The 26636-nt window shown below is 43.1% G+C and overlaps 1 protein-coding gene and 2 long non-coding RNA genes across 9 annotated transcripts in view; 1 reads left to right on the top strand and 2 right to left on the bottom strand.

The window, feature by feature from the left end:
• LOC111261036 (glycogen synthase kinase-3 beta) lies at positions 1-26544 on the top strand. 7 transcript variants are annotated; one of them, XM_022834230.2, is made up of 8 exons: positions 1-1408; positions 10140-10319; positions 14492-14629; positions 21998-22158; positions 22639-23095; positions 23585-23778; positions 23940-24126; positions 24565-26544. In XM_022834230.2, exons 3-8 carry the CDS (start codon positions 14596-14598, stop codon positions 24750-24752), a joined length of 1221 nt encoding a protein of 406 aa, XP_022689965.1. In that variant the 5' UTR covers positions 1-1408; positions 10140-10319; positions 14492-14595; the 3' UTR covers positions 24753-26544. The 7 variants fall into 7 exon arrangements, with proteins under 7 accessions (XP_022689965.1, XP_022689963.1, XP_022689967.1 ...); XM_022834228.2 differs by having other exon boundaries at positions 10168-10319; XM_022834231.2 differs by lacking the exon at positions 1-1408 and adding an exon at positions 1475-2369 and having other exon boundaries at positions 10168-10319.
• Positions 10462-16006, bottom strand: LOC111261039 (uncharacterized). The gene is made up of 2 exons (XR_002680726.2): positions 15909-16006; positions 10462-12555 (listed from the first exon to the last, which is right to left on the bottom strand). It is a non-coding gene; the product is annotated as an uncharacterized LOC111261039 (long non-coding RNA).
• The window catches only part of LOC111261040 (uncharacterized), a 5209-nt gene continuing 3431 nt past the window's right edge, over positions 24859-26636 (bottom strand). The window contains exon 3 of the long non-coding RNA XR_002680727.2: positions 24859-24998. This is a non-coding gene — a long non-coding RNA (uncharacterized LOC111261040). The remainder of the gene's footprint in view (positions 24999-26636) is intronic.

Below are 26636 nucleotides of genomic sequence, written 5' to 3' on the forward strand. Positions count from 1 at the left end.
TCATACTTGTTCTCACTTGGGGAACGACATTTTGGTGCGTTTGGTTTGATGGTGTACTGTGAGAGTAGAGAGTAGCAGTCAGTCGAGTGTTCTCAGTGTCTCTGAAATTGTGTCGAGCCATGGACTAGTGGAGTATGAGGCCACCCATGTTAGACCAAGTGAGCTGCGTCGGAACCCGCGAGAGTGGCGCACAGCTTTCTGAGCTGGCCACCCAGGCCGCTACGGCCGACGTCCGCCGCTAGCGGCTGAGGGACGACAGTAGCAGCAGCAGCAGCAGCATAATAAGCGAACAGTGCTGCTGGTCTCGGTGGAGTTAGCAGGAACCAGGCAGCAGGAGTGAGTGTGTGTGTGTGGTCTGTAAGGCAGTGGGCAAAGCAGTCGTCAATTCACTCAGAAGTAAGTCAGTGAACCAGTCAGGCGGCGACCAGCAGCCTAGAGTAAAACCTGCAGCAGCAGCAGGCTGGTAGGCTGAGAGACTGAAACAAGCAAGAAGACAAACCGCAAACATAACAGCCGTACCGACGAATCTAGCAAACTAATCAACATTATCAGATCAGATCGGCAGCAGGAGCGCTTTACCGGAGCGAGATATAGACGGGCGGACGAACACACAGACAGGCAAAGACAGTAACTGCAATTGAACTGCAACCGGACAGTGGCAGCAGCGGCAGTAGTAACTGCAATAACCGCTGCGGCAGGGGCAATAGCAGCTTTAAAAACTCGAACAAGAAGAAGAAGAAGCGGCCGCCAGTCTTGCTCTCTGCAACTGCCTACCACTGCTGCTGCTACTACGACTACTACGGGTCCTGCTGCCGATTGACCAACAAATGGAGAACGCACTCTGCTAGGCCAGCAGCCGACTGACGATAGGTAGATAGGCCGTTTTTTTGATTGGTCGTTTGTTCGTTCGCTCATAACAGAGCAGCAGCAGCCGCCGCTGCTGCAGTATCAGCAGTGTATAGCAGAGGCAGTTTCAGTGCTTTGCTGTGGTGAGTGGCCAAAGAAGAAAAACAAGAAGAGCTACGGGGGCAACACGACGACCAACTGCTACAACAGGAGTGTAGGCATACTGTGACCGCAGAAGCAGCAGCAACAGGGGCATTGCCAATCGAGTCTTAGTAGCAGCAGCAGCTATAAAGAGTTCGAATCGCAGGTACGGCAACTGCTGTGCGTTTATACAACTGCTTATACTCCAACTGCTAGAAGGACCCCATCAGTGTTCCTATCACCCGTAGCAGTCGCAGAAGTTGCCGCAGAGCGAGTGCAGTGTGGAGTAATTCGCGTGGTTGTTGTAGTCGTCAACGACGATCACTGTCGTAATCGTCCAAGCAGCAGCGACAACCTAGCGAGCAGAGCAGGCCAAAAGCCAGGGATAGCAGAACCAGGAGCAGCTAGCCAACCTCCGCAGGTAGGATTGAATAGTACAGGGCAGGATAACCAGCAACAGCGGAAGCAGCAAGAGGAGTTCTCCTTTTTCGTTAGTGGTAGTGTCAGTTCGTGGTAATGCTGAATTAGTGTTGGTACCGTTCGTGTTTTTCGTAAAGTGACGGTGTTGGTTTTCGCGCCGCTCGCGCTGGGGATAATCGTATAGTGATGGCTGTATGACAGTGGTGCTTACAAGAATTCCGTATAATCTTTACGCATAAGAGCTATACGACGGCTGAAGTATAGCGACAGCACATAGCACAGCATAGAGTACGGGCTTGTGTGAATGAGTGATGGTTTGATTGAGTGATTGATCTGTCTATATCTACCTCTATTCGCCATCGCCTTTACTGGCTGAGACAAAAATCTGACGATTGATTATGCGATTACTTGTACTGGCTATTACGCCCTGTTTACTTCGGTGCATAGCAGTACATAAAAATACCAACAACAACAACAACAGGGCAGTGGAGGTAGCAGCGCCAGGTAGCCACTAAAAGACCCTCAACCGAAAAGCGAATACAGCGGAACGTGCAATCTCGACGCGCGGTGACGAAGAGGGTGTCAGCGATAATTGCCATTGCCGCTGCCCAACCAATCAAACGAAATAAGTCGGATATTAGTAGTCGATGTAGGCACTTAACGGAAAGGAATTAGATCGGTTAGACAAGGTCTACCGCCGAAACGTGCAAAAGCAGCGGCTCCAGCTGGTGCCGTATACTCTTTTCGCAGGACAACGTCTTAAGTATTGACGATGATTAATGAGTATTCCAGAGTGAAGTAACAGCTTACGCGAGATTTACTGCTGCTACTACTACTAATACTATTAGCACTACCACGACAGGACCAAGGAGCCGGAGCGGCCTTTAGTCGAAAGGAGATCAGGACCACTGTAGTGGGCGATCTCTGCCGATTCCGCGCCCACTTGGCCGCCTTCGCTACAGGTGAGTTTGTTTGTGAAGGATGTAAGACCACTGTTGCGACGATGCAGTCTTGACAACGACGATGACGACGGCAACGAACGTCGAGAGAATGGGACGAATGGTGCATAGTAGTGAGTGATTGTGAGGAAGCTACAGTAGACACTTACCCAATAGTCAATCGAGGGTGATGACCTCACGTAGAATCTACGGTTCGAGGTACGATTAAGCGCTGCCTCTTACGATATGAATGTGTGCCTTGTTCATATCCGACTACGGCGGCGATGATGGTGCTCTGATAACGGTGATTATAATGGTGATATAAAGTGTGAATGTATGAATGGGAGCGGATGTGAATGAGTCCATCCAGCGCTGATGGTGCAGGTGGTAGCGCGATTAGTGTATAATGATTGGCTGTACTTGTATTACGTGATGAGGAAGAATAACTCGCCGCTATCGACACGAAGAAATCTGCGAATCGAATCGTCAATGAGTAGGCTGCCGCCGCAGCCACAGCTCCGAGCAAATTGGCCTAACAGAGACATTTCAGCCTGAAATTGATAAACTAGTCAGCTATCTAGTCTCCTGTGGCGCTAGCGATTCGTTGAGCAAACGTCGCCTGATTGACTACGTATTTCCACTATATGTACGTGTTATCAATACAGCCACTAATACCGTTATAGGACAAGGGAGTCGTCGAGTGTGGTCATACGGGACCATTCCGTTCTAGCCGTGATGATACTGACGATTGCAGCGTTGCTGCACATAGACCAGTGGCAGCGATAACGCCCGAATACGGCACAGACTGATGGAATATGGGAGTCTGTAGTCGCTTGCTCGGCTTGTCGGTCGTTGCGGCCGCTCGTCCTGTGGTGGTCGGCCCGACCCTCGCGGCTACGGCAGTGAACACTGCTGCAGTATTAAAGGGATCAACACCAGCAGGAGCTGGTCGTCGTTGACTCGGCTCGTTTACTAAACTCTAATAGCTCCAGTGGTAACAGCAGCAGAACTGCACAGGAACAGGAAAGAGTAGTAACACTCCTTCCAGCTCAGTTGCCCCACGTGCCGACCTTATCGATCCCGAGCAGCGGTACTGACAGCAAACAAAGGAAAGAAAGAGGCATATATATATATATATATATATGGAATGAAAACGGTGTCGTACGATGTGACGTGAGAATATGAATAGGCGGCAAGCTTCAGATGAAAAGAGAGAGGCACACCGGAGTTCCTGGTTTGCGTAGTGCTTGTAGGAGCAAAGCCAAGCATGAGCGTAAGTGGTGCCCCCACTGGATGGTATGACCGAGTGACGGGATAGTACAGCAGGACGTCCAAGTCTGAGTTGGCCATATGAAAGCGGGTTTGGTGTAAGCTTAAGGTTAAGCAGCCACGACCTCGGCCTGGTCTGACCCAGTCGGGCCCAAACAAACCCAATCTAGCTTAGCTGAACCGAATATCGATATTCGACCTCTAGTACCAATCTACGGTGTCTCCTGCTCCATTTTTAACATGGCACCTGCGCATCTGTTCGTTGTCATAGTTGTTATTTCGTTCTATGATTAGTTCGTTTGTGATGCTATGATCATGGTGATGATGGCGATGATGTCCGATTAGCACATGGTGGTATGTTGTGTATAAATCTAGTATCGTATGGTGGTGCCTGGTGCTTTTTGGTGTTCTGTTTTCATAAGTTACTTTCCGTGCCTTCTTATTCTCGTAAGCATCGACATCATCTTTGTAGCTGAGACGTACAACATACTTGCCTCGCATGAACCGAACCTACCGGCTTTCAACAGTGAGCAGATAAGCAACTGCTGTGAGTCAACGGAGCGTCACTTTCTTCGACGTAGTCCGCAGCAAACGTGTTCGTCAAATATATCAAACTAAACCGCACAGCCTGCGGAGGGGTAGGTGGTAGGAACCGCATCGAAATCAGGAACGACGCAATCGCCATTCCCTTTGCGATTCCCTGTCCTTTTACTTTTGTCACCTACTGTGTCGGCCACTATCCATGGCAGGACGATAGGCTATCGGAAACCGCCTTGGACCGTTCTCAGAAAAATGTGACTCGTTTTTTGTTGTACTGCTGATGACAGTGGTGATGGCGGAACGCTTCGGCCGCCTGCATCGACTAATTTGACTGGAAGGACAGCACCGTTAACCTTGGTTATTTGTAACGTTTACCGTGATTGGGTGGCAACCGAGACTCAACGGCCATGGATAATAGAGTTGGATGGAGTAGTTACATAGCTCAAGTTGCACAGCGCTGATGGTAATCCAGACCTGAACTGAATTTTACACCAATATGTTCCATATTTGAGAATCGGTACCATAAGCCTGTAAGCTTGTTGGAGGATGCTTTACATTATTAGAAGAAGTAAAGGTAAAGCAAGATCAAAGAGCGATGACGTTCTAGATCTATGGCCTTTTCTTCGTCGTCAGGCGACCCGTTAAATACCTAACAAAACCAACGGCTCTGCTATGGGGAGCCGGAGAGAGTCACACTAATGGAATAGCGGCAGGCCTTTGGGACCGTAGTAATTATGCATTTTTACGCTGTCTCACATACCTTAAATGTGTAAAATGTCGAAGTGCCGCTCACTGTAATAGCAATGGATTAGCGGATAGAGGTCAGGACTCCCTTCGATTTTCCAAAGTGTACCACAGGTTCGTGTACATTTTGAATTTGAGTTAAACTGAGAAGTACTGAAAGTAGCGTCCGTCGTTAGTCACAGCCTCAAGTCAAATCAGAATTTATTCAAACCTGCCGATAGCCGACGAGGTAATCGAAAAAGAGTAGGCTCCTGTTAGTTAATGGGCATGCTTCACGCGGATGCGACTAGTTACAGATGAAGTTGGATAAAAACTTTATAGTTAGCCGTTCGACCTGTTTAGGTACTGAAACTGTACGGGATCAAGCAGCCGCAACTCGAGACGTAAGATAAGCCGACAAAACCGAAGGCGATTTGACCATCCCGTGCATCAGCGACAACGGTACAAATGCGTTCTCCGTCAAATAAAATAGAGCATCGGCAACGGTCAGTGAGTTGTTCCAACAGTTTAATGCCATCTCCTTCAGTCTCTGACAATGTGACGATCGCAAAATGTGCTGCTGTCTTATGCTAATTGAGTGCTGTGTACTCTATTTATTAATAATGCGGTAGCGTTCCCGTGAATTGCTTGTGTATCGATCGCGCATTACGGTATGCCACCTTCAACCTATCTATGCTATCTACGAGTCCGCCTTTCAATGCCATCGTTCACACTGTTCGGTGATTTGCGTGCGTGCGCATGTACGCGCGTGACGCATATTTACGCATATATATATGTATGCCTATACAACAAAAGCACCATCAAAATACAGTGCTACCGGCCAATTCTAAACAATATCGACGACAATAATGACAGGAATACACGTACAACGCCTTTTCGCAACACTGGGCTCAAGACTCTGCCTGATCGCTTTTGCCGTCGTTGGCATTAGCGCTTTTATTTTCAAAGACTGTGACAGTAAAAGCGGCAGCTGCGGATAGCTGCTGGCGGTCGACCGCGTCGCGTGGTCGGGTCCGTCGTAGAGAGCAAGTAAAACGAATGCAGTTGAACCAGCACGTCACCTTTAAGGCAATCATTAGATGAGTAGGGCGCCTTGTCGCCACATTCAATATACATTGATATTCGTGTGATGACCGATGGATGCGTGTTTGTGTGATTGTTTTTTCTCTGGTGAATATTGTGCTGGAAGTGCTTTTTTATTTATTAGTCCGTGTGTGAATGGACTAAAATATCATATGGCGACGATTTGTTGTGATCATTACGGTATCTGTCCTCAGATGCCCGCAACGATAGAGAGGGCGGTGACGGAATACAATTCTGATTGACGCCAACGGCAGGCGACGAGACGGCAAGGCGAGTGGGTGCCAGAATAACCTAACCTTCCGATCTCCACCGACCGAAGCTCTAGTCGGTGTACCGATGTTAGTCTTCTTCATTCTTCGCTGGCTCTGTTACTACAGAAACTGCTCACCTCTGTGTTGATGACAATTTGAACTGTTATGGTTCGTGGTCTGTCGCCGTTCAAGCTTCTAATGTTTATTAAGTTATTTTACTGGGCCACTGCGATCGGGTGGGGATTCGTAGACATATGCAAATTGTGTATTCGATGGTCTAGCTGTATGCCTATGTATTACAAATCGGTCACTTATATGTACATATATTTTTTTCGGCGGCACACATAGTAATAAGTCTCTCAGGATAAAAATAGAATGTAAATAAATATTGTAACATTGAGCCAGAGAAGAGCTACAGAGTATTACAAATTACCAAGAAAATACTACCCAAGCAATATAAACTATAGAAACGCTAGCTATCCGATCTTTTCAAGGTGGCCTTTTTGCCAAGGGTCATATCGTGCGTTCGATATGATTCTGGAATATGTGTGGTCGCTGTCGAGAGTGTACGCTCGGTTGAGTACGAGTCAAGGACCTAGTAATTAACGCGGGTATTAGACGTCGAAAGTGGACTGCTAAACAGAGCGTTTTGCCACTTTTTGTTTGTAAAAGTATATTTGGTTTCGGCGGTTTAGGGCCTGTAGAGACTGCCAATTAAAGATTTTAAACGAACGTGACACTGATCATGAATGCACACATATCGACAATCGCTCTTGTTGGATATATGCAAAATCGAAGGCACCAGTAGCGTCCAAATCAATTGCTTCGATCAGCAGTTCTTTTTTAGTGAAATAGTTCGGACAGCGGTATGTATTTTTTACACAAACTAATTTCTTTCCTGTAGTTTGCAGTCTCCTCTGCTCCCCTTGTTACCCTAGGTACGGTCGTACTTGCTATTGAGCAACGGCGTTTTCGAGTCGATTACATTGAATGCAGTTTAACATCCTTCGCTGTCCTTTTTGATGTCGTTTTCTCATATAGCCATATGACTGACTGGTCGTTCTTTAGAAGTCGTCAGCCTTAAGCAGAACAGTCACTATTCTTACCTACTATATGCGATTGGTATTACTCGTATAGCGTGTGCAGTATCAGCGACGTCTGTTCCCGCTGCTACTGTTTTATCCGCCGCTCGTGTTCTCACTATACCCAAATCCCCCTTCAGAAAGCTTCGCCGTCCTGAATTCGAGCTCCGCCCTGTCAGACCCCAGTTAATAGTCCTGTTCGATGTCTGTTCATCTCTTGTCCACAGCCGGTCTTTGTTTCATCCCACGGAGTGAATGCATCTGTGTCTTTGCGGCTCCTATATATAAATAAAACATAGTCTATGTGAACGATATTTCCTCCATCATTTACTGTCTCTTGATATATCTATATATATATATGTGTATGTGCGTACGAATACTGTTTTAGTCGTGTTTTGTGGATTCTGACCTCAGACTGCGTCCGAATAGCATTTCCCCGCTTGAATATGTCAATTAGTGCGAGCGGCCACCACAACCAGTACCCAGTAGAGTCAATAAAGCATGTTGGCGTATACCATTTCACCCCCGAAAATTAGCACGTACGCCCATTCATTTGTGGCTCCCGTCACTGAGTGTTGTTCGACATGTGAACCAAATTTGGCTGGAAAAAATTACTTGGCAATTTCAAATTCAAGGCTACAATCATGTCGCCGTATAGGCCTTTTCTATTCTACCAGCAATAGCTGACAGTCGTAGACACCGCTAACGCAACCGGCAGACAAAAGGGGACATGCGAGGCGCATAGCTTTTTTCATCGAATAACGTCTTCCGATTTTGGGTACTACTCAACAATACCGTTGGGTAGGACTGTTAATAAACTGATCCTGATGTCAGATTTTTCCTTAATAGATTTAACTGGATTACAAAGAGAGTCCACTAACTATTCGGTATCTTTTCACTTGATGTATTACACTTGCCCAACTGGGCTATATTTACACTGGTGAGATGAACCGGGACAGCATCCACACACTATCGATTTCTTCTAGTCATTCTGTATTATAGTTCTGGTAAAGGGGCGGTAAAACCTATCGAGTCGTCAGCCACGATTACTCTACGGCGTTACTAAGTGGTAGATAAATAAGTGTGTCCTTTCAGTCTACCTATGCAGAACCTTTTATGAGGTTCTGTATGAGTGTGCAGGAAATAGAGAACGGGCCAGGGGGGGAAGGGTGAAAGTACTACACAATGAGATCACAGGCATATGATTACTGTTTAATAATTTGATCGCGCCGTTTGTTGTCCTGTCAAATCAAGGCAGGGCATCCACGCGCATTGTGGTTGACCCTTCTAAGAGGAGAGACGCGCGAAACAGGAAACCAGATCGATCGCGCTGCCGTTGCACCGCAGTGACATAGTTGTTGCCATCAGCCCTAAGTCGCTGGCTGTTTAACCGCCACCGGAAGCACGGGCGGCTGATTTGATAGCGGCTGAGTGTATAGCTCCTGAGAGTTGGATGTTATTGCGTCAGATAACGATATATAGCTCAGAAAACAATGTACATCTTAGAGTTTGTGCTACAATTGTGAAGTCAAATATATATATAGATACACCTGCTTTTTATCAATAGGACAGAAACGGAAGCGGGGACAGACAAAGGTGACTGGGAAACAGCTCAGTATCTTGCCATGGGGGGGGGGGGGTATTATTCAATGCAATCGATCCTTTTGCGGCGCATCATAGCGTACCGTCGGTTTGTATTGTATCAGATAATGCACGTTATTGTAGAATCATTAAGCAGCCTTGCAGCTTTTCTGGAGCTAGACCTCGTCGTAGGCGGTCGCAAACGCGATCATAACGTGAAAGCAAATGCTGGACAGTTATATCGAACGGCAGCAGTAGTGATGGGAAGCAACGAAATTTTTGATGGCTATCAGACCCTCTGCCCCGCTTGTGGCAGTATACGATTTATGTGTTTTATCTATTTTTGTTCAATTAGCCTTTCTTGATAGCGTTGGTTCGCGCAATCAACGGGCACCCATTGATACGACCGTGGTGTCAACCGCCTTGACACCAACAGAAGTAATAACATCTCCGTAATCATTGTTAGGCTACTCGAAGTCGAAGCCGGCCTTTTACTATGACAATCCGTCAGTAGCTGTCAGGGCTACTTTGTTGCATGTCCAGATCTACGCATCTAGCGAGGAGAATTGCCACAAACAATGATAGGTGTGATGTTCTCAGTCAAAACCGCGCTAGTCGTAATCGGCGCAGCCGGACACGTACTAGAATACACAGCACGAAGTATACGAAGAGAGGGTGATGCATGCACTATTATTTTGTGAAAATAAAGGTGTTTTTCGAATCCAATTTCCCAATAAAACGCAATGTTAAAATCTGTGTTATGTATAAGCTTCGTATGACGTGTGTATACACATAGATATAGAATAAGACGAGGCATCGATCTCGGAGAGATAATGACTTTCCTATGTGATGAGTTACTGAATTGATCACGAAATTTAATTCCACTTCTATTGGGGTCAGTGCACTGAATTTGAACATCACCAGTAACTAAATGCAGGGAGCTGCCTATTTAAATATACTACTACACTCATGAAAGGCAGTACAATGTAACAAATATTGTTGCTCCAAAACATAAGAACTTGAAATTTCCTAATACCAAAAAACCCCTTGCGAGAACACTTGCTCGGTTATATTAATCAATTTCTATTACTTTTCGCTTTCTTTAAAATAGCTGCAGAACCAACCACCAATATGGTATGTAGGTTAGGTGATGATACTGATTCAATGATGGCAGTAGTACATTGTATAATAATGAAGAGTCCTACACCTTCCGCTCCTTTACTTTCGATATCTTACCAATGAAGGGGATTGCGTTCGTGCGCTTGCTTGCAGCCGAACGAAAGCAGGTGCAGGTGGACGGTGGTTAGAAGGCGATCCATATCCAACGGCGAAACCACAACTGCTCCAGGCAACCCCAACGAAGTCACGGATCGGCAGCCGATTTACGCTTCTAAATCGGTACGATCGTTCTTCACTAGGTACAGGTAAGTTGTGAGCTTAATCTCGAGAGATTAAGGTCGGGCTCTTCGCCTTCGTGATGTGAGAGCCCCCCATTAATTATATACCTACTCATGTTTATCGCGTAGTAACTAGTATTAGTGAGTCATTTTATAATAGAGGAATATATATAAGACAATAATGAACATAATTTATTTGTTAGCAAAGCTGCTGAAGCAAGGTTATTTCACAACTTAATTAGTATTACCCGTGATATTAATTTGATTATAATAGCGTAGTGGTTTACCACGGATACTCTATAGAGTTAAACGTTGGTGATTTTCTGTTGAGCGGGGTTTACTGTCGATAGAACAATCAAGCAACATCTTAGAATTCACTCAGTAAATCAGCTTTCCATTAAGAACACAGTATGGCTTCCTTCTCGTCGAAACTGATTCGAATTCTGATGCAGCGAGTTCAGGTTAACGTGTCTCACGGGAAACGAGGACTACTGTTGCTTATGTTCCTAAGACCTTGATTTACATACAGCCAGTGATTGTGAAAGGAAGCAAACATGTTTTGGTGATTTATCAGTCACATCCAGCGGGAAACTGTTATACAACTTGCTTGGTATATCTTCGTAAACAACTGAACGCCAGAAGTTCTGAACACGATCCTGATTTTATATTACTCAAAATTATGTATTATGTAGTATATTCTAAGTTTACAATAATTGGCCTTTGATAGTATAAGTGTCTTGAAAATAACTGCAAGAACGTTAACGAAAAAAAGAAAATTCCCCGTTGTATGCTACAAACAAACACTTCACCTTGGCCAATTTCTGTTTCTCTTTTTTCCACTATGTCCGTTACTTCTGGAAAAACTAACCATTTCATGCATTTGTTAAATTATTCAGCCCCCTTCCACTCGTATTTTTGTTGAGTGTGTAACTTCATGGGTTAATTCTCAGATATTCCTCTCTCAGAAGTGATTGATGAGACAAATATGCCCTTTACTACCAAAAGCAAAAATGATAACGGATCAGTGTAGCAGGGTCCCAGTTGCATCCGTAATGTTGTACTTTCCCATAAGGGTAATTAATTTCAATGTCGAAAGAATATTAAAACCTAAACTCATTGTTGATCAACGAAGTTGCTAACGTTCTGATGTCGGTCTTGCTATTGACCTGTTGTTCACCATTGAAATAACAGGTATGTCATATTATATTGTTAAACGTATTTATTAACTAGTCTAAATTCATACTCATCTCCTTATGGGGTTCATCTACTGCTTCGTCCTCGCCTTTCTATAGTAGCGTGCATATTCGGCCAGTAAGTGTTACATTGTATACAATTTTCGTGAAAAGTCACAATATGTGTCCCTATAACAGTTCAAATGACTCAACTAGGACCATTTTGACTCTCCCAGTTAAATCCACATGTAAGAAGTATGTAAGATAGCAAACCTAACCTAATGAGCCAAGTTTAACTTAATCACGTAGATGTTCTTATCGCAGTCTCGCTATTATCCTGTTCGCCACAGACCCTTGTTCAAGTTCCGGTCTCCATTTGCTCACATTCAATATTATTTACAGTTCTCTATTTTACTTTTGTATTTTGTAGCCAATGACACACATCAAATGTTTTAACGACAACCCTTTCAAGAGGCTCTCACCTATATTCTCAGCGTGTAATGACCATCGTCGATAACACTTTTCGTCCATATCGTGAATTATCCGAAGCCGTTCCAACTAGTACCGCTACTGTCGTTGCGTGTTGCTCTTGTACGACACCCGGTCATCACCGATAGTCACAACAGCGCTCGCCCCGCTGATAGCACAGCACTAGAGCAGTATGCGGACATAGTACTGCAGCATGCTGGCATTGATTCCGCAGCCATGGGGAGATGGATTGACAGTCGTTTGGCCGTCACCCTCTCTTTGACGTTTTTACCCCTCTCGCGTTACCAATTCGTGTATTCCTTTGCTGCTCGTTTTGTTGCGGTTTGCAAACGGCTACTGCGTGGTCCCGTCATCCTTGGCATTATCTCGCTTCGTTGCCGCTGTTGCTTGTGATCGTCGTCATACTGTTATTCGCGGGCTGGCCGCTAGGTCGCTGATTTGCGTGGACGCTTACGTCGTTCATTGACAGGCTCGCTTGGTTGCATGTCTCTATGCCGCCTGGCCGCTCTGTTGGTTTCGACCGTCGCCTGTCTCCGTTAACAAGACGGCCGTTCCCGTAGCATCATTCGAGTCACCATTATTGCCATCATTATCAGAATCATCTGCAACAGCAATAAGAATCGCAGCAGCATCACCATTATCATCGTCGCGGTCGTCATCACACTGTTGTATTCGCTTCGCTCTTTCAGTGTTCTTTTTTTCTCCTACTTTTTCGTTCCCCGCGCGTCGCGCAGTCTTTCATGTTTCTGTGTGATGCATTAGCCTGTAGTCGGTGAACGCCAAAGCAATAGCTGCTGTTGTGTTGTGTTGCCTGAACTGGCGCCACGGGGAGATTACGCTATTGCGTTATACCATCATTACTACCACTACCACTACAAATAGTAATAATAATAAAAATAATGGAAAGCAGCGTTATGCACTTCGTCGTCGTAGCACCTACGTCGGCGGCAACAGCTACAAACGACAGCTTTGCAGTTGTCGCGCCATCCGGAGGAGACCAATCTACTGGCTCTATTCGTTACTTTCTCTATCTGTCTAACCCGATGCCCCTAACGCTTGTCTCGTTTACCCCTCTCTCCGTTGTCTCTGTTTCAGTTGTCCTTTATTCTGTGTCTCTTTATAGTGTGGTAATAAGTGTATGGGTCGATAGAATATTATGCGGAAGCCGCAGGCAACACAACGGGGAGACCAAACAACAGCAGTGGGGCCAAAACTCGGATCGATCATGAAAAACCAATGCTACTCTTGCACATACTGGGATTAGGCAGGACTTATTGTTGTTGTTTTCGCTGTCGTTGTCGTAATCGAAAGTGATAATGATAGTCGTGGCTATGGTGTTCTTCATGATGGAAAGTTATAACGAGTGGGATCCAGTTAACTTTTTTTTTGTTTGTTTGTTTTTAAGTTTGTTGTTTGTTGCAATGATCATTACAGCGGTCGAGTTCACTATTGACGCGACAACAAGCCAAAAAGGTCACAGGGAAATTGTTTCATCTGCACTGCAATCAATTTGCTGTGTTTGATCAATGATAACAATCACGATAATGAGTTAATCGCTATGAGACTTTCGCTTATCGTGCCCTAAAAAGCCGATATGAGATCTAGGAATTAGCGTAAAGTGATGATGCCACAGAAAGAACGCTATTTATAGAGATTTCTAGTGATACTTGTTACGCTGCTACAATACAATTGAAAAGAGTATGTATTTACTAGGATTTCTGCTAGCTTTTCGGCGAAAGAGGAACGCCAAAATTTGATCAAAAAATTTACCGATCTAATTCTACTGGGGATTCGAAAATAGATTCGACATTGTAGGTAAACCTGAACTAAATCTAATAATTATTAGCATTTTTTTCTTAGTCAATTTTGTTATATACCAAATTTCTAACTTTCATCGGGAGTGGAGGTAAACCTGTTGACACTGTACTCTGACACTGAAAACCCAGGATTTCCATATATATAGGTATATGTAAAGATTTGCCTTTACTTTTTTTATTTACTAATCTATTCGTCTATTTATTTATTTATTAGACTTTACATATATATATATATATATATATATATATAGGAGAGAGAGAGAGAGAGCAAAAAAGGGGGAGGGAGATAGACAAGTAGGACCACTTGCATTCATTAATTTGATCGTTAGGACAGGTTGCAATCACAGGACGATAAAATTAATTGTATGCAAAAAGTTTGTACGCTTAATTATCGGATATACTGTTACTACTGCCTTACCTGTGCAATACCTTTCATGTTATGCTAGGGAAGGTATTCCGCAAGCAAAATAAATTATTTTCTTGTTGTAACATTACATTTATCTGAATACTTAATAGTACAATCAATTAAATAGGTAAAACTCTAGCCGCTTGTTATCTCTTATAAGCAGTATATAGGTACTGTGAGTACAGTCGTATATTGAATTCTGTTCCGCCGAAGTAAATAAACTATATCAAAAAGGCTTTCTCACGAATCCCACCGAAGGCTCTAGTGCAAACACTGCTTAACGTTTCATTGATACTCGATTTGGCTTTTTTTCAGATTACACACGATCAGGGTGCTGATACTCGTTGAGGGCAACCTAAGAAAGGCAGCGAGCCAACAAGTCAAGAGTTCTGGCCTAAGAAAATTCATTTTTGTCGGCCATGGACGGAGCAACAACCGTTTCCCAACCCTTGTGTAAGTGTCCTAAAACCAGTCGTGAATAATTTCAAAATCTACTGAAGATCTGAAACCACGATGACTTGGCAGCGACGCATGCAATAAGCTTTTTTCCTTCTTTCCCACTTCATCTAGCCATTTCATGCATAGTCCCAAAACATTGAATAGTTACTATTGTGCATAGCAATTGAGAACTGAAATACAATAAGATACAATAAGATTTATCTTAAGTATACGACGATCCAAGGGGCAGCCAAAGAATTTTCCAAAATTATTTTTGTAACTTATTCTTATTAATTATCCTTATGAAGCAATCAGTAAATATCAGTACCGGTTACTTTTCACTAGATTTTTGTTAAATGCATCGTTGTACTGAACTGAAGTTCTTTCCTACTGTCCGTCTATTTGGCGCATTGCGGCAAGAATTTACTTCGGGTTTGCTTAATGATTAAACCTTAATTCGGTACGCTTTTAGATATTTAGAATTTTTTTCAGTTGTACACCTGTGTGCTCGACTTTATCTTCAATGTTGTTTCATCGCCCGTCATTAATGAATTGCGGTTGTGACGCTCGGCTAGCAGATGTTTTTTATGAGTCTAAACTAAACCACAACAGTCTTTTCAAAAACGAGACGCAATAAGTCTGGTCTTCAACTAGTAAGTCCTTGGCTCATTCGGTTAATGCTGTTTTAAAGCTTGCCTGCTTCTACCGGTCTGTCTTCAGCCGAAGCACCTATTGACTATATGTAGAGGTTAGACCAGGCCGCGGCTTATAACGATATTGAAAAAAGCTAAACATGCGTTGTTAGGGGTTTTAGGGAGTGTGCCCTAAAACTGCTGTTGAAGTTAATGGTTATGATGCTAGTGCTGATGACTGACTCGTGCGTTGCAAGAGAATTCACTGTTTCGTAGTGCCGTTGGCCCTCGTATACTGTAGTTTAAGGGGTTTTTGCTGGTCATAGACTTAGGTAGCAGAGGAATATACATCGGATGCAATGGAGAAAATTCGAGAGAGTTCACTGAATAGGTCAACTAAACAATTAGCCTCATCGCCGTTAACTTCGTTGTAGTCAGCTTTGCAGTTTCTGTATTCTCATTTGTTATTGAGTGGTCTTATGTTGTTGGCAGTAATCGGGATTGCTTGTTGCGTGGGTGTTGGTACTACCGCTGTAGTGGCTTTAGTCCTTACTTTCGACTCTGAGCAGCCGACTTGGAACGAGAGTAGGGCGGACTGAGTAAGCAAGGGATCTGCTGCGTGTACCGTTGTTTGTAATCATCTAAGTGAGTGACTGACTTACTACTGAATGAGCTGTGATGTTCCAACGCGCGGTATCCGCTATACGTTCGGCCGCTGTTACCGCCATTGCAATTCTGCTCACCTACCAACAACTACTCTCGTTTGCTGGCTTATATCTGTCTGCCAGACCAGCTCACTCTCTCAGTTTCTTCTTCCCCACTACTTATTCAGCCGCCGCTGCCTCTGAAACACCTTTTCGCGCGCTCTTTTCGTACCAATGATCTGCCCAGCCGCAACACAAACAATCCAAACTGGTGGTGTTGGCTGCTTGCTGTATGAAAGGTGGCCAGAAGAGGCTGCTTGGAAAAGAAGGCAGCTCGGAATTCGTGGGACTGCAGCGGCAGCAGCGGTCGGCTTTCTTTTTGCATGCTGTGGCTGGCGGAGTCAGCATAGCGCGTCTGCTGGTAGAGGAGCCCTCGTGTTCATAGTTACTAAATTTAGTCGCTTCGTAAGGCAACCAAGACAATTATCGCGTTTCGCGACAGTCGTGTGGCGGGCCGATGCGCGGGCAATGGTTTCTGCTCTTGTCTTGTGCACGCGTAGGCGTGTGCCGCTTCCCTGTCCCATTTTGCTTCTCCTCTATCTCATATAGCGTACTTAGTTGCTCTTAGGAAAACTAGCAGATAAGCAATCCAACAGGCAGTTCTTCGTCACTCCCTCTATCCCATCGTGTTATCTCGCCCCGCCTTGCTTGGCTTTTGGCAGAAGACAGGCGGAGGGGGGGGGGGGGTATAAAGCTGGCAGGTGGGAAGGCGCCGTACGGACACAGGTTCCCTGCTGGCAACGAGGTAGAAAGAAATAGTACAGTTTAGGTCAAGGTCTCTCCACCGACTTTGAAAGGTTGTGACTCTCTCGCTTACGCGCGCTACAGTCTTGCTTCCCTTGCTGTCGCGGTTATTGTTATTGCTCTCGTAGGAAATATGCAAAAATGACAGCCGTATAGACTATGTCAGTATACGAAGAGGGTTTTCGTTTTGCAAGCATGCGCGTGCAATAGCAAACTTCCCATAGAAACAGCTCTTCGAAGAGACGAATACTACTTAAAACTGGGGCAGTTAGGACAAGGACAGAACGAGCGATATAGAATGAAAGAGGAAATTATTTCGATATGGGGCAAAAGAAAAAGGCATATATATACATATATATATATATATATCAATTTTTCTTCTTCGAAAACTGGTTGAAACAGTGCCGTTGCAAACGTAGCACCCCCTGTCAATATATCATTCTTCACGTCTACTTTTTAATTGCAGCTTCCACTTTTACATAATGACGTAAAGAACATTTTACTTAATACTGTGCATTTCTATGTATATTTATATACAAGCCAACGTGTCGTCTGCTACGTAGGGCGTCTGTCTGACGCGAAATCCTCTTGACGATTGTGCCGCGCCAAATCCATATTTAGCACCGTGTATACAAGCATGTGTATGTAACACAAGTAATGCCGGCAGCACTTGTAATTTATACGTTTCTGTTTATGTATAGTATTTCATAGCGTTGCGCGGCGATTTCCTCAAACAATTAATTCTTGCGGCTGGCCGTCAACTTTCATATGATACGATCGATTGTATTTTCTAAAGATTCGACTGAACCTTCTGCTTACGCTTAATTGCGACTCAAATATCTTGCATTATTATTTTTATTCAAACGACAACTGTGAAAAAAATCTTAGATAAGTAGATGTCAGTTTTGTGTTTTTTAAGTTCGTGATGTAATTCGTTGGAATAGTAGCAATTCTGGCGTCAGCCAATGCAATTAGCTGACAAACCGTCGTTGTCGTACTACGATGAGAAAATCAAAGCCAGAGCCTAGCACTTCTCTTGTGACAGTGCCGAAACGCCCATTGTTATTCACAAATGCCATAGCTCAACATCACGTCATTGACTCATTAGGACATGGATTACGACCAGTATTTGGGGTACCGGCTTCTTCAGTATTATCAATCCCACCAGTGAACACAACGACAAACGAGCCCGTGCCATCAACAGTCATAAACAATTGCGGTAACAGTTTCCCACTGCGAAATTTTCTATAATTATTTTTACCATCTCAGACTTTGTATTCTTTCGATATGTCCGTCATTAGTTACTATACAGCTTAGACTGTGCATCGATTGTGTTGTCATAACGGACATAGAGTCGGCAGCTAAACGAAAGGGGTTACCGTTCCTTTATATTTTTGTATTCATATCGACTTTTTGTAATTATTTTCTGTGCTGCACCATATATGGGTAGTTTTCATGAAAGCGTGGGCTTGGACGCATCTGAAAAGGGTTAAAGCAGCTGATAAATCTTGCACTTGCCATTGTAAAGGTTAGTAGGGGCCGCCTGACGGGGCTAACCAACCGAGCGATTAGCGCGGTGGTCTGTCACGACTTGCTCAGCTATCCCGGCTATGTTGTTACGTTAGATATTTTTAGGTTATTCGCCTTATATACGTTACAAACTTGAGCACTACGTTGTTGCAAGTAAGATCGCTGAGGGTTGGTTGTGTATACCTGTTTGCTCCTCTTTATCATTAGACCTTTTGGTTTTCGTCGGCTTGCAATGATTTCGTTTAGCGCAAAGAAACACTTTCGTAGTTATGTGTTTCTGGCAAATGCTCTGAATAATGTAGCATTTAGAACAATTTCTTTGTATGAACGACAAAAATTGGTAGTAGTTGTCCTAGGGTGTCATTTTCCCTATGCTGTTGAAAACACTCCTTAGACATAATCATAGTTTGAATATTTAACCACATCTTAGACGAATTAAATGAATACTACTAAGTGCACTGAAAATAGAATATAGTACCTTTTACGTACTATGAATATTAAATTACGCAACATCCTGTTTCAGCACCGCGGCACAGTATGTGATTGTTGACCTAAAGAAATCGATGGACTGGTTTTTTCTGCTATATAGGATCTATATATATATATATATGTATGTATATATATAAACGGTCGAGCTTTTCATTCGGCGTTTGATCTGTTATCCGGAACAAAGGACGTCAAAATAGTCAGACGCTGTCAGCAGGCTTTACCTTAGTAGCATATCTTACCGGTGATAGTCTGATAGGATTCATTTGATTGGCAAAAAACCTATACTGATAAAAAAAAAAAGTTGGGTTTCTGCCGTTTGTACCCTTTAATGCTGTTTCGAATAGAGGTAAAAGCGATAACGGCCGAGTAAGCCTGGATGAATTCAATGTATTTTCGTACGATACATCGTGGTGACTAAGCGAACCACTGTGATCTGCCCTTGAACTCAGTGTTCTATTATACAAAAGCTTGTCACGAAACTCGCTTTCTGGTGTCTCGATTGAGAAACGACAACGGAAAGTAATTAACACCCGATGGCACCGAGAGAAATTCTGTAAAGCTGTATATACGTGCACCGAAACGGTGACGCTGTGCTTTGCTTGTCTGCATAGTCCGTTCGAAAATGCTGATTCGGATCAGCTAATATTTACTATCCCAATGTAGACGTACTGGTAAAGCGTTTACCTATTAAACTCAGGAAAACGTAGCAGGTTCAAAACTGGGTGTGGACACATTTCGTGATGCAAACTAGCCGACTGAACCAATGCTTAAAGCAGCACCAGACAAAATTGAAAATATTGGTTTAGCAAAAGTATATATTATAGCTCAGAAAACGGAACAACAAGTACCGCTACCCTTACAGTGACTGTTTTCAAATTTGCGCGCTCAGCTAATGCAGTTACAGGTTGCTGTCGTTTGTGGCTTGCCTGTTCTTCTAGCTAGTCGCGTTGGCCGCATTAGTAGTTTATACATGCGTTTGGAAGTGTATTAATTCGAGTGCGTGCGGGTGTCGTAGAAATGATAAATAAGAAAGAAGACAAAGTAACTGAGAAAAAGATTACCAGAACCTCTTGAAGCTCTGGCAAGTTATTGCGCTTTACGGCATAGCGCGGCCCTATACGATACGGCCCATTTGTTTTTCGTAGCTCGTGTATCGAATTCAGAACGACGCGCCATTGATAAGCGTTAACTGTCAGGTCGATTGTTGTATTCCCACAGTCATAATAACCATGATCATGCTTAATGATAAAGAAGGTAAATACATAAGCAAGTGCGGTTCGATTATAGTCGGAAGTACAGGGCATTTTCAATGAAGTCGACCTAAATAAATAGGCCTGTTTAGGCAGAATAGTCCAAGGTATATGTGGTAATAGTTATGAGACATAAAGGGCCTCGAAGAATGTTACAATTGACTATCAGATTTTACTGACAAATAAGCAAACCTCAGCTAAGTAATGTGGTGTTATTTACCGACATCAAGTATTCACTGACTAAACGGAGAAGAAGCTACTTGATGATCAAATGTGAGAAATTCTGTTAATCAGTTAGCGTGGTTTACCAGTTGTGAGCGTTCCAACAGGTATACCGGTTCACTTATGTCGGCTTAGTAAATGTTCATAGTAGCTGCGGCTTGCTCATTATTATAATCAAATGAATAGACAGAAAGGCAGCGCCCTATCATGACGTACAAGTGAATATTATTTGTAGCATGTCACAATCGTCTATGCTATTTTGTTATAATAACCAAAAGTGGGTGTATTCAGCTTTCATATTCTTATTCTTAATGTGCATCGTCTCTCGGTATCAGTTTTAAATGAAGCTAGAAAAATTCTCTTATGACGAAACGAATTTGAGGACGTTCGCGCTAGTTATAATTATATAATAACATAAGATAATAAGATTATATAATAACAATAATAGTATTCATTATCAATGATAGCTAATCCTAAATAAATAGTAGTCACATGAGTAGAGCATCTGCGAGCAAGCACACAGCAAAACGGTTAGCAGCTGAGCAAGTTCATTGGATCCTAAAGGTTAAATACATATGAACGCTAGCATAATTATTATTTGCAAGATTATATAATAAAGCGGTGCAAATAAGTAAAACACACGGCCCATTTGAAATTTCAGTGAATTTCAATGAATCTGTTCGAAATTAGGATTCACTAAGTTTTGAGCTAACGCGTAACAATTGACCAGAGTGTGGGATTATTTGATTGCCCAAATCAAATATGGTATATATAGTGTTGCTGGTGTTACACGTGGACGCAATCACTCTTTCTTCAACAGCACTTGCTGCAAGGCCAGCGATCAGTTCATTTAAACTATTAGCTATTGCACACTATGTTCACACGTACTCACACTGACAGATACACATTTTGTTTAGAGACACTTCACATTTGCCTAATGTAGTTATTATTCTTAAAAAAATAACAATTATTATTATAATGTGATCATTGCTCTTGCTTGATCCTTGTCCGGCACAACCTTTTTCTGTCGATCTCTGCTGTTGCTACAGCCATATATGCTTCGAGGCAACCCTGTTCTAATTAAGTGTGACCCGGTTAGTTTTCCGACCGTTAAACTCTGCACAATTCAATAGATCAGACAGAACACGGAGGATATGGGCGGCAAACAGGCCTTATTATTTGGCAGACTCTGCTCGCTCGTTAGTCACAACCGTTATATAATCCTATGTGGCATTGGGTCTTGTTGTGGGCGTATCATGATATTTTGATGGTTGCGTTAGCTGAGAATGATTCCATCAAGCAATAAAGAACGGTCAAGCTTTTGTTTCGGTCGTCGGAGGACGTACTCGTGCTGTGATTAGCGTAAGGTTGCAACCTCAGTAATGTCGCTCTTCGTGTCACCAAGGGTGCAATCACCGTCGTCGGCGCCTGCTCCAAATTTTTTGAGCGCTGTTAATCACAAGCGGCCCCACGTATACCATCGTGATGATGATTTTAGATTTTTTATTTCAACAACAACGTTAACCTTGAATCTCACGTGTGCTAGTGGCTCTTCACAAACCTTTGCCAGTCATATACCAAAATCGCGAAATCCCGCTGGGGACACTTTGGTATATCATGCTTGGAGAGCATCCTTAGAGTGGCTCCGTATAACATTATGAGAAAGAGGATGAAAACCCGGTCTGTTTAGACAATCTGCTGTGATTTTTGTAATGTACTTTATTTCACGTACGAGATTACGATTGATTTTAAGATGTTTAGGGTCACCGGGCAATACCATTTTGTCAAGATTTTCATTTATTTGGTTTTTAGCGAAGGACGGGAAGTTCACGTCTGTCCAGGCTTTTCGCGCATCAGAGGATCGGTCCGTGGATGTCACATATACAGACACAAAGGTCATCGGAAATGGATCTTTCGGAGTTGTGTACCAAGCTCGTATGGTTGACACGGGAGAACTTGTTGCTATCAAGAAGGTGAGTCCACCGATGGCGCGGCTATATGCAGCAATTTTGGTGTAGCATGTACATCGAACAGATGTAGAGTTTTATTAGTTCAGAATATGTTTGTGGTTTCTTCACGCTGGAAAAACCTTCATTATGAAGCACAATTTTTCTGGCTCTACCTATTGGCTGCATCACTGTTTGTCTGTGTTATCATATAATCCAATTAGCTAATTTTGTCTTAGCGCATACTGAAGTTGTCGTGGCAGATATGCTTAAGAATTTTGACCCGCACTATACTAATACATGTAGAAGTGTGTCGGTTTGTGGAGCATTGCAACCTGTCCGCTCTAAAGCACATCAAGAACGGACATTCTTCAATTGTGGTAATATTTACGCTTCTATTTTTGCCATTACCATTTTGCCATCTAACTTCATTGTTTCAATATTCGCAACCCAAATGGCAGATCTGTCTGCCTCCTTTATTAATGTTTTTGCTGTTGTTAATTACAGGTGTTGCAAGATAAGCGGTTTAAAAACCGAGAGCTACAAATTATGCGCAAGCTCGACCACTGCAATATTGTGCGGCTCAAGTATTACTTCTTTTCTGCCGGCGATCGCAAGGATGAGTTATACCTCAATCTTGTTCTTGAGTTCATCCCCGAAACGGTGTATAGAGTGGCAAGACAGTACTCGAAATCGAAGCAGACGATGCCGATAGCATACATTCGTTTATACATGTATCAGCTGTTCCGTAGTCTCGCCTATATCCACTCGCAAGGCATTTGCCATCGCGACATCAAGCCGCAGAACTTGCTGCTAGATCCGGAAAGCGGCGTTCTCAAATTGTGCGATTTTGGCTCAGCGAAACACCTCGTTAAGGGAGAGCCCAATGTTAGCTATATCTGTTCTCGTTACTACCGCGCGCCGGAGCTGATTTTTGGCGCAACGGACTACACCACCATGATCGGTAAAATAAGAAAATACCTTTTACTTTAATTAGTATGATTAAAGATGATTATTAAAAATATTAAAGATAAAATAAAGATAAAAAATTAAATAATTACTAGAATAAGGTCGATCTTTAGACTCAGGCTATTACAAGGAAACCTAGTGAAAAGTGTGGTGCGATACCGTTCGATCAATGGTAGATGAGGTGTTGTTCTTAGTTTTTGTTACAATATCTATTGCATTCTTTTGCATTTTCCTGTCAAAGTTCATTGAGTAACGCGTTCGCCTTCGATCTTTAGACATACGTAGTGATTTAGGCTCGAATCCGGGCGTAGAAAAACTTCATTTTGTACAGGAGGCCAGCCGTCTGATGGAATGCCTAAAGGCGGTGACGGACAACAGACTCCTGTACATTGAATGTTCTTTTTTATTAAACATGTGTATCAAAATAGAGTGTAGAAATCTCTTCTATCATTCGAATAAACGCCAACGACGTATGTCTTTGCAGATGTCTGGTCAGCAGGTTGTGTTCTAGCAGAACTCCTTCTTGGCCAACCTATATTTCCGGGAGATTCCGGTGTAGATCAGCTCGTGGAGATCATCAAGGTTTTAGGAACTCCAAGTAAGGAGCAGATCCGTGAAATGAATAAGAACTACACCGAGTTCAAGTTTCCCCAAATTAAGGCACATCCGTGGGCAAAGGTAAACGAATACAGTATTATTCTCTGCCAACGTGTCATTTCATCATCATATATACAACGCCACACGATCATAGGCGTCTCGTATGAGATCTGCTTGTTTTGTCCAAGTATATCCTGGAAGTAAACATCGACTTTTAACGTTTTGTATTCACGGTGTTTCAGGTGTTCCGCTCACGTACGCCTCCTGATGCAATCGAGCTTGTATCTCGCCTGTTAGAGTACACGCCGTCTGCTCGGGTAACGCCGTTAGAGGCATGCGCCCATCGTTTTTTCGACGAGCTCCGCCAGCCTGGCGTAAAGTTACCTAATCATCGGGATCTGCCACCCCTGTTCAACTTCACGGTTCATGGTACGTGTAGCAAAGAGAGTAAGCATGGAATCTCTTAAAGAAATAAATATTCGATTATTAGTTTTGGAATATTTTCTTAATCTATGTATTACTATGACACATTTATTTTACACATCACTTTATGCTGCGTGAGAATGTGATGTCTATTGCTTTTTGACACAGTGGTCCTTTTGTCTGATGTGTAGCTGTAGACTTTATGAACAGGTACTCAATAAAATCGGTAAAAAATTATATTTTATGTATGTAACGAAGTCGTGGTGCATTAAAGAATATCCATGTCTGGTTTCAGCCCTTTAGTAAATCCAATTTCCAGTAACATCCAATTTCCGAGGTTGCTATTCAGCCTAATATCGCTGACATGTTTATATGTTAGCATGTTTGCCATAAACAGAATAGTGCAACATTCCTTATTTCGGTTGTATTAATTTCTTCTTACAGAGCTTCAAATCCAACCTCAGCTCAACTCGATTCTATTGCCAACGCACGCGGGAGCGGCAGGTAGTGCCGGGGGGTCCCCATCCGCTGATACGCCGCCAGGTCCTCAGGCGTCGTCGTCTGCTCCGCAAGCACCGGCAACAGCGGCAGCCAAGGCTCCCACACAACGGCAGGCCAGCGCCAATGATTAGGATGGTGTTGAGCTACATCTTGAGTATAAGAAGTCACTATTCGAGTAAGAATTATCGATGAATTTAAATGGTAATGCGGATGAAGCATGAACAGACTCCCCCCGGGACCCCGCTCGCACGTTGGCTCTGAGCCAAGCCACTCGCCCGCTGAAATCATCGATTTTTATCGTCGTCCGTCATCATCCCGAGGTTATCGGAGTTTGTCGATGACGGCACTGCTGCTAATGACGTGGTTGCCTGTTTTCTCTGTGTATAAAGAATAATAAACAAACAAGCAAGCAAGTAAACAATAATGAAAGAAGCAACAGCAGACGAATAGCTGATGATACAAAGAATAAATACAAAACGAATAACTGAATAACTAATGCGACAAATACTAACTTGGAGGCCTTCAATGATATCCATATTGATATCTGGTCATCACCAGCGGAGGCTGACCGTGATTGACATGAACTGACAAGCTCATGGCGATACGGTGGTGACTTGATTAATCATAATAATGGTAATTATGGTGATGATGTAATAGCGGGGCATGGCGGCATGCGTAGTGGTTTATTTGCGATGGGACGATATTGGGATGAAAAATAGAATATGATAATGACGAAGATTCTAACGATAACGAAAAGGTGAAGATGATGCGATAATGAAAATGGTGATGATGATGATGATGCTGATGATACAATGGCGTGAATGTGTGGATGAACAAATGGACAAACACAATCGAACACGAAGACAGACTCATACACAAAGACACAACGGACATTGACCACAAAACGAGAAGCGAGAGCTCGTGTGAGTTGAGAAGTACATGGGGAAGAACGCGCGGGATGGGGGGGAGTAAATTTAAATCTTGTTGCAGCGAGGACGACCTAAATGAAGCTGAAATAGATGTACTGTGGAATAGGTTAAGTTGGTCATGTGATGAGCTGAATGAGTAAGATGAACGAAAAGGCGAAAGGACAGGAGAAATAGAAAGACTTTTCGTGTGTCGCTGGCTGGAGGAAACGAACCGGCCATCCCCGGTACTGCCGGGTTATTAATGGTAAGATTTTGTTTGCCTTGTTAATAACCGAAAAAATGAGATGGTGTGTAATACACCCATTGGTGGATGGATTATGGACGAGCGATTGTAACGACGCGAAGGAAAACGGAAGAATTGGAAAAAATTGTTCAAAAACAGACACAGAAAAGGGAGCAGAAAAATGAGATGCCTTCGACTGCGATACGGAAGTAGTAGATAGGGAAGGAATAAATGGAGTTGGCGATAGTTTGCTAGGCTGGGACAATATATGTATCAGAACGACAAAGAAAATAATAATTATTATAATCTATATTGAAGAAAGTAAACGACGAACGAAAAACGGGAAAAAATAGCCTGGTACTGCTAACCCTACAGAAAACACAGGTGTATATATATATATATATATATATATATATAATGTACGTAACGCGTACAAAAAGAACAGCGAGTAAGCAAGGGAGGGAACGTGACCGCATTGAGTTGACAAATGGAATAAGGAAGATAGAACGATACTATTATTATATTGATGTGAAAGCAACAACAGCCGAAAACAAAAAATTGTCATGTGTTAAAGCTAAGACTAAAGCGACGTCGTCGTGACGTTTGTCATGTGAAATAGAATTATATTCCTAACAATAATATTAATAATGATAGTGAACACGGATTGAACGCGCTTTGGTTAAAGTCACAAGCAATAGTAACGAGAAAGGCAACATTAATTAGCATAGATCAACAAGAAAAAAATTAAATTGATGATCATGAATTAATGAACAGCGCTAGTGTGTTTGCTAGATGTTGAGATAATAGGTGAATAGGAACTATAGAGACGGCCATCAAGAAATGTAATAAGATTAGTTTGTGTG

The sequence above is a fragment of the Varroa jacobsoni genome, unplaced genomic scaffold (genome assembly GCF_002532875.2).
Source record: "Varroa jacobsoni isolate VJ856 unplaced genomic scaffold, vjacob_1.0 scaffold_512, whole genome shotgun sequence".
NCBI lineage: Eukaryota > Metazoa > Arthropoda > Arachnida > Mesostigmata > Varroidae > Varroa > Varroa jacobsoni.

Coding starts and splice junctions, on each gene's coding strand:
- LOC111261036 (XM_022834227.2), top strand. CDS start 17,697: ATGAGAAAATCAAAGCCAGAGCCTAGCACTTCTCTTGTGACAGTGCCG. Junction 23,096..23,584: donor GGACTACACCACCATGATCG/GTAAAATAAGAA, acceptor ATGTCTTTGCAG/ATGTCTGGTCAGCAGGTTGT. Junction 23,779..23,939: donor AGGCACATCCGTGGGCAAAG/GTAAACGAATAC, acceptor ACGGTGTTTCAG/GTGTTCCGCTCACGTACGCC.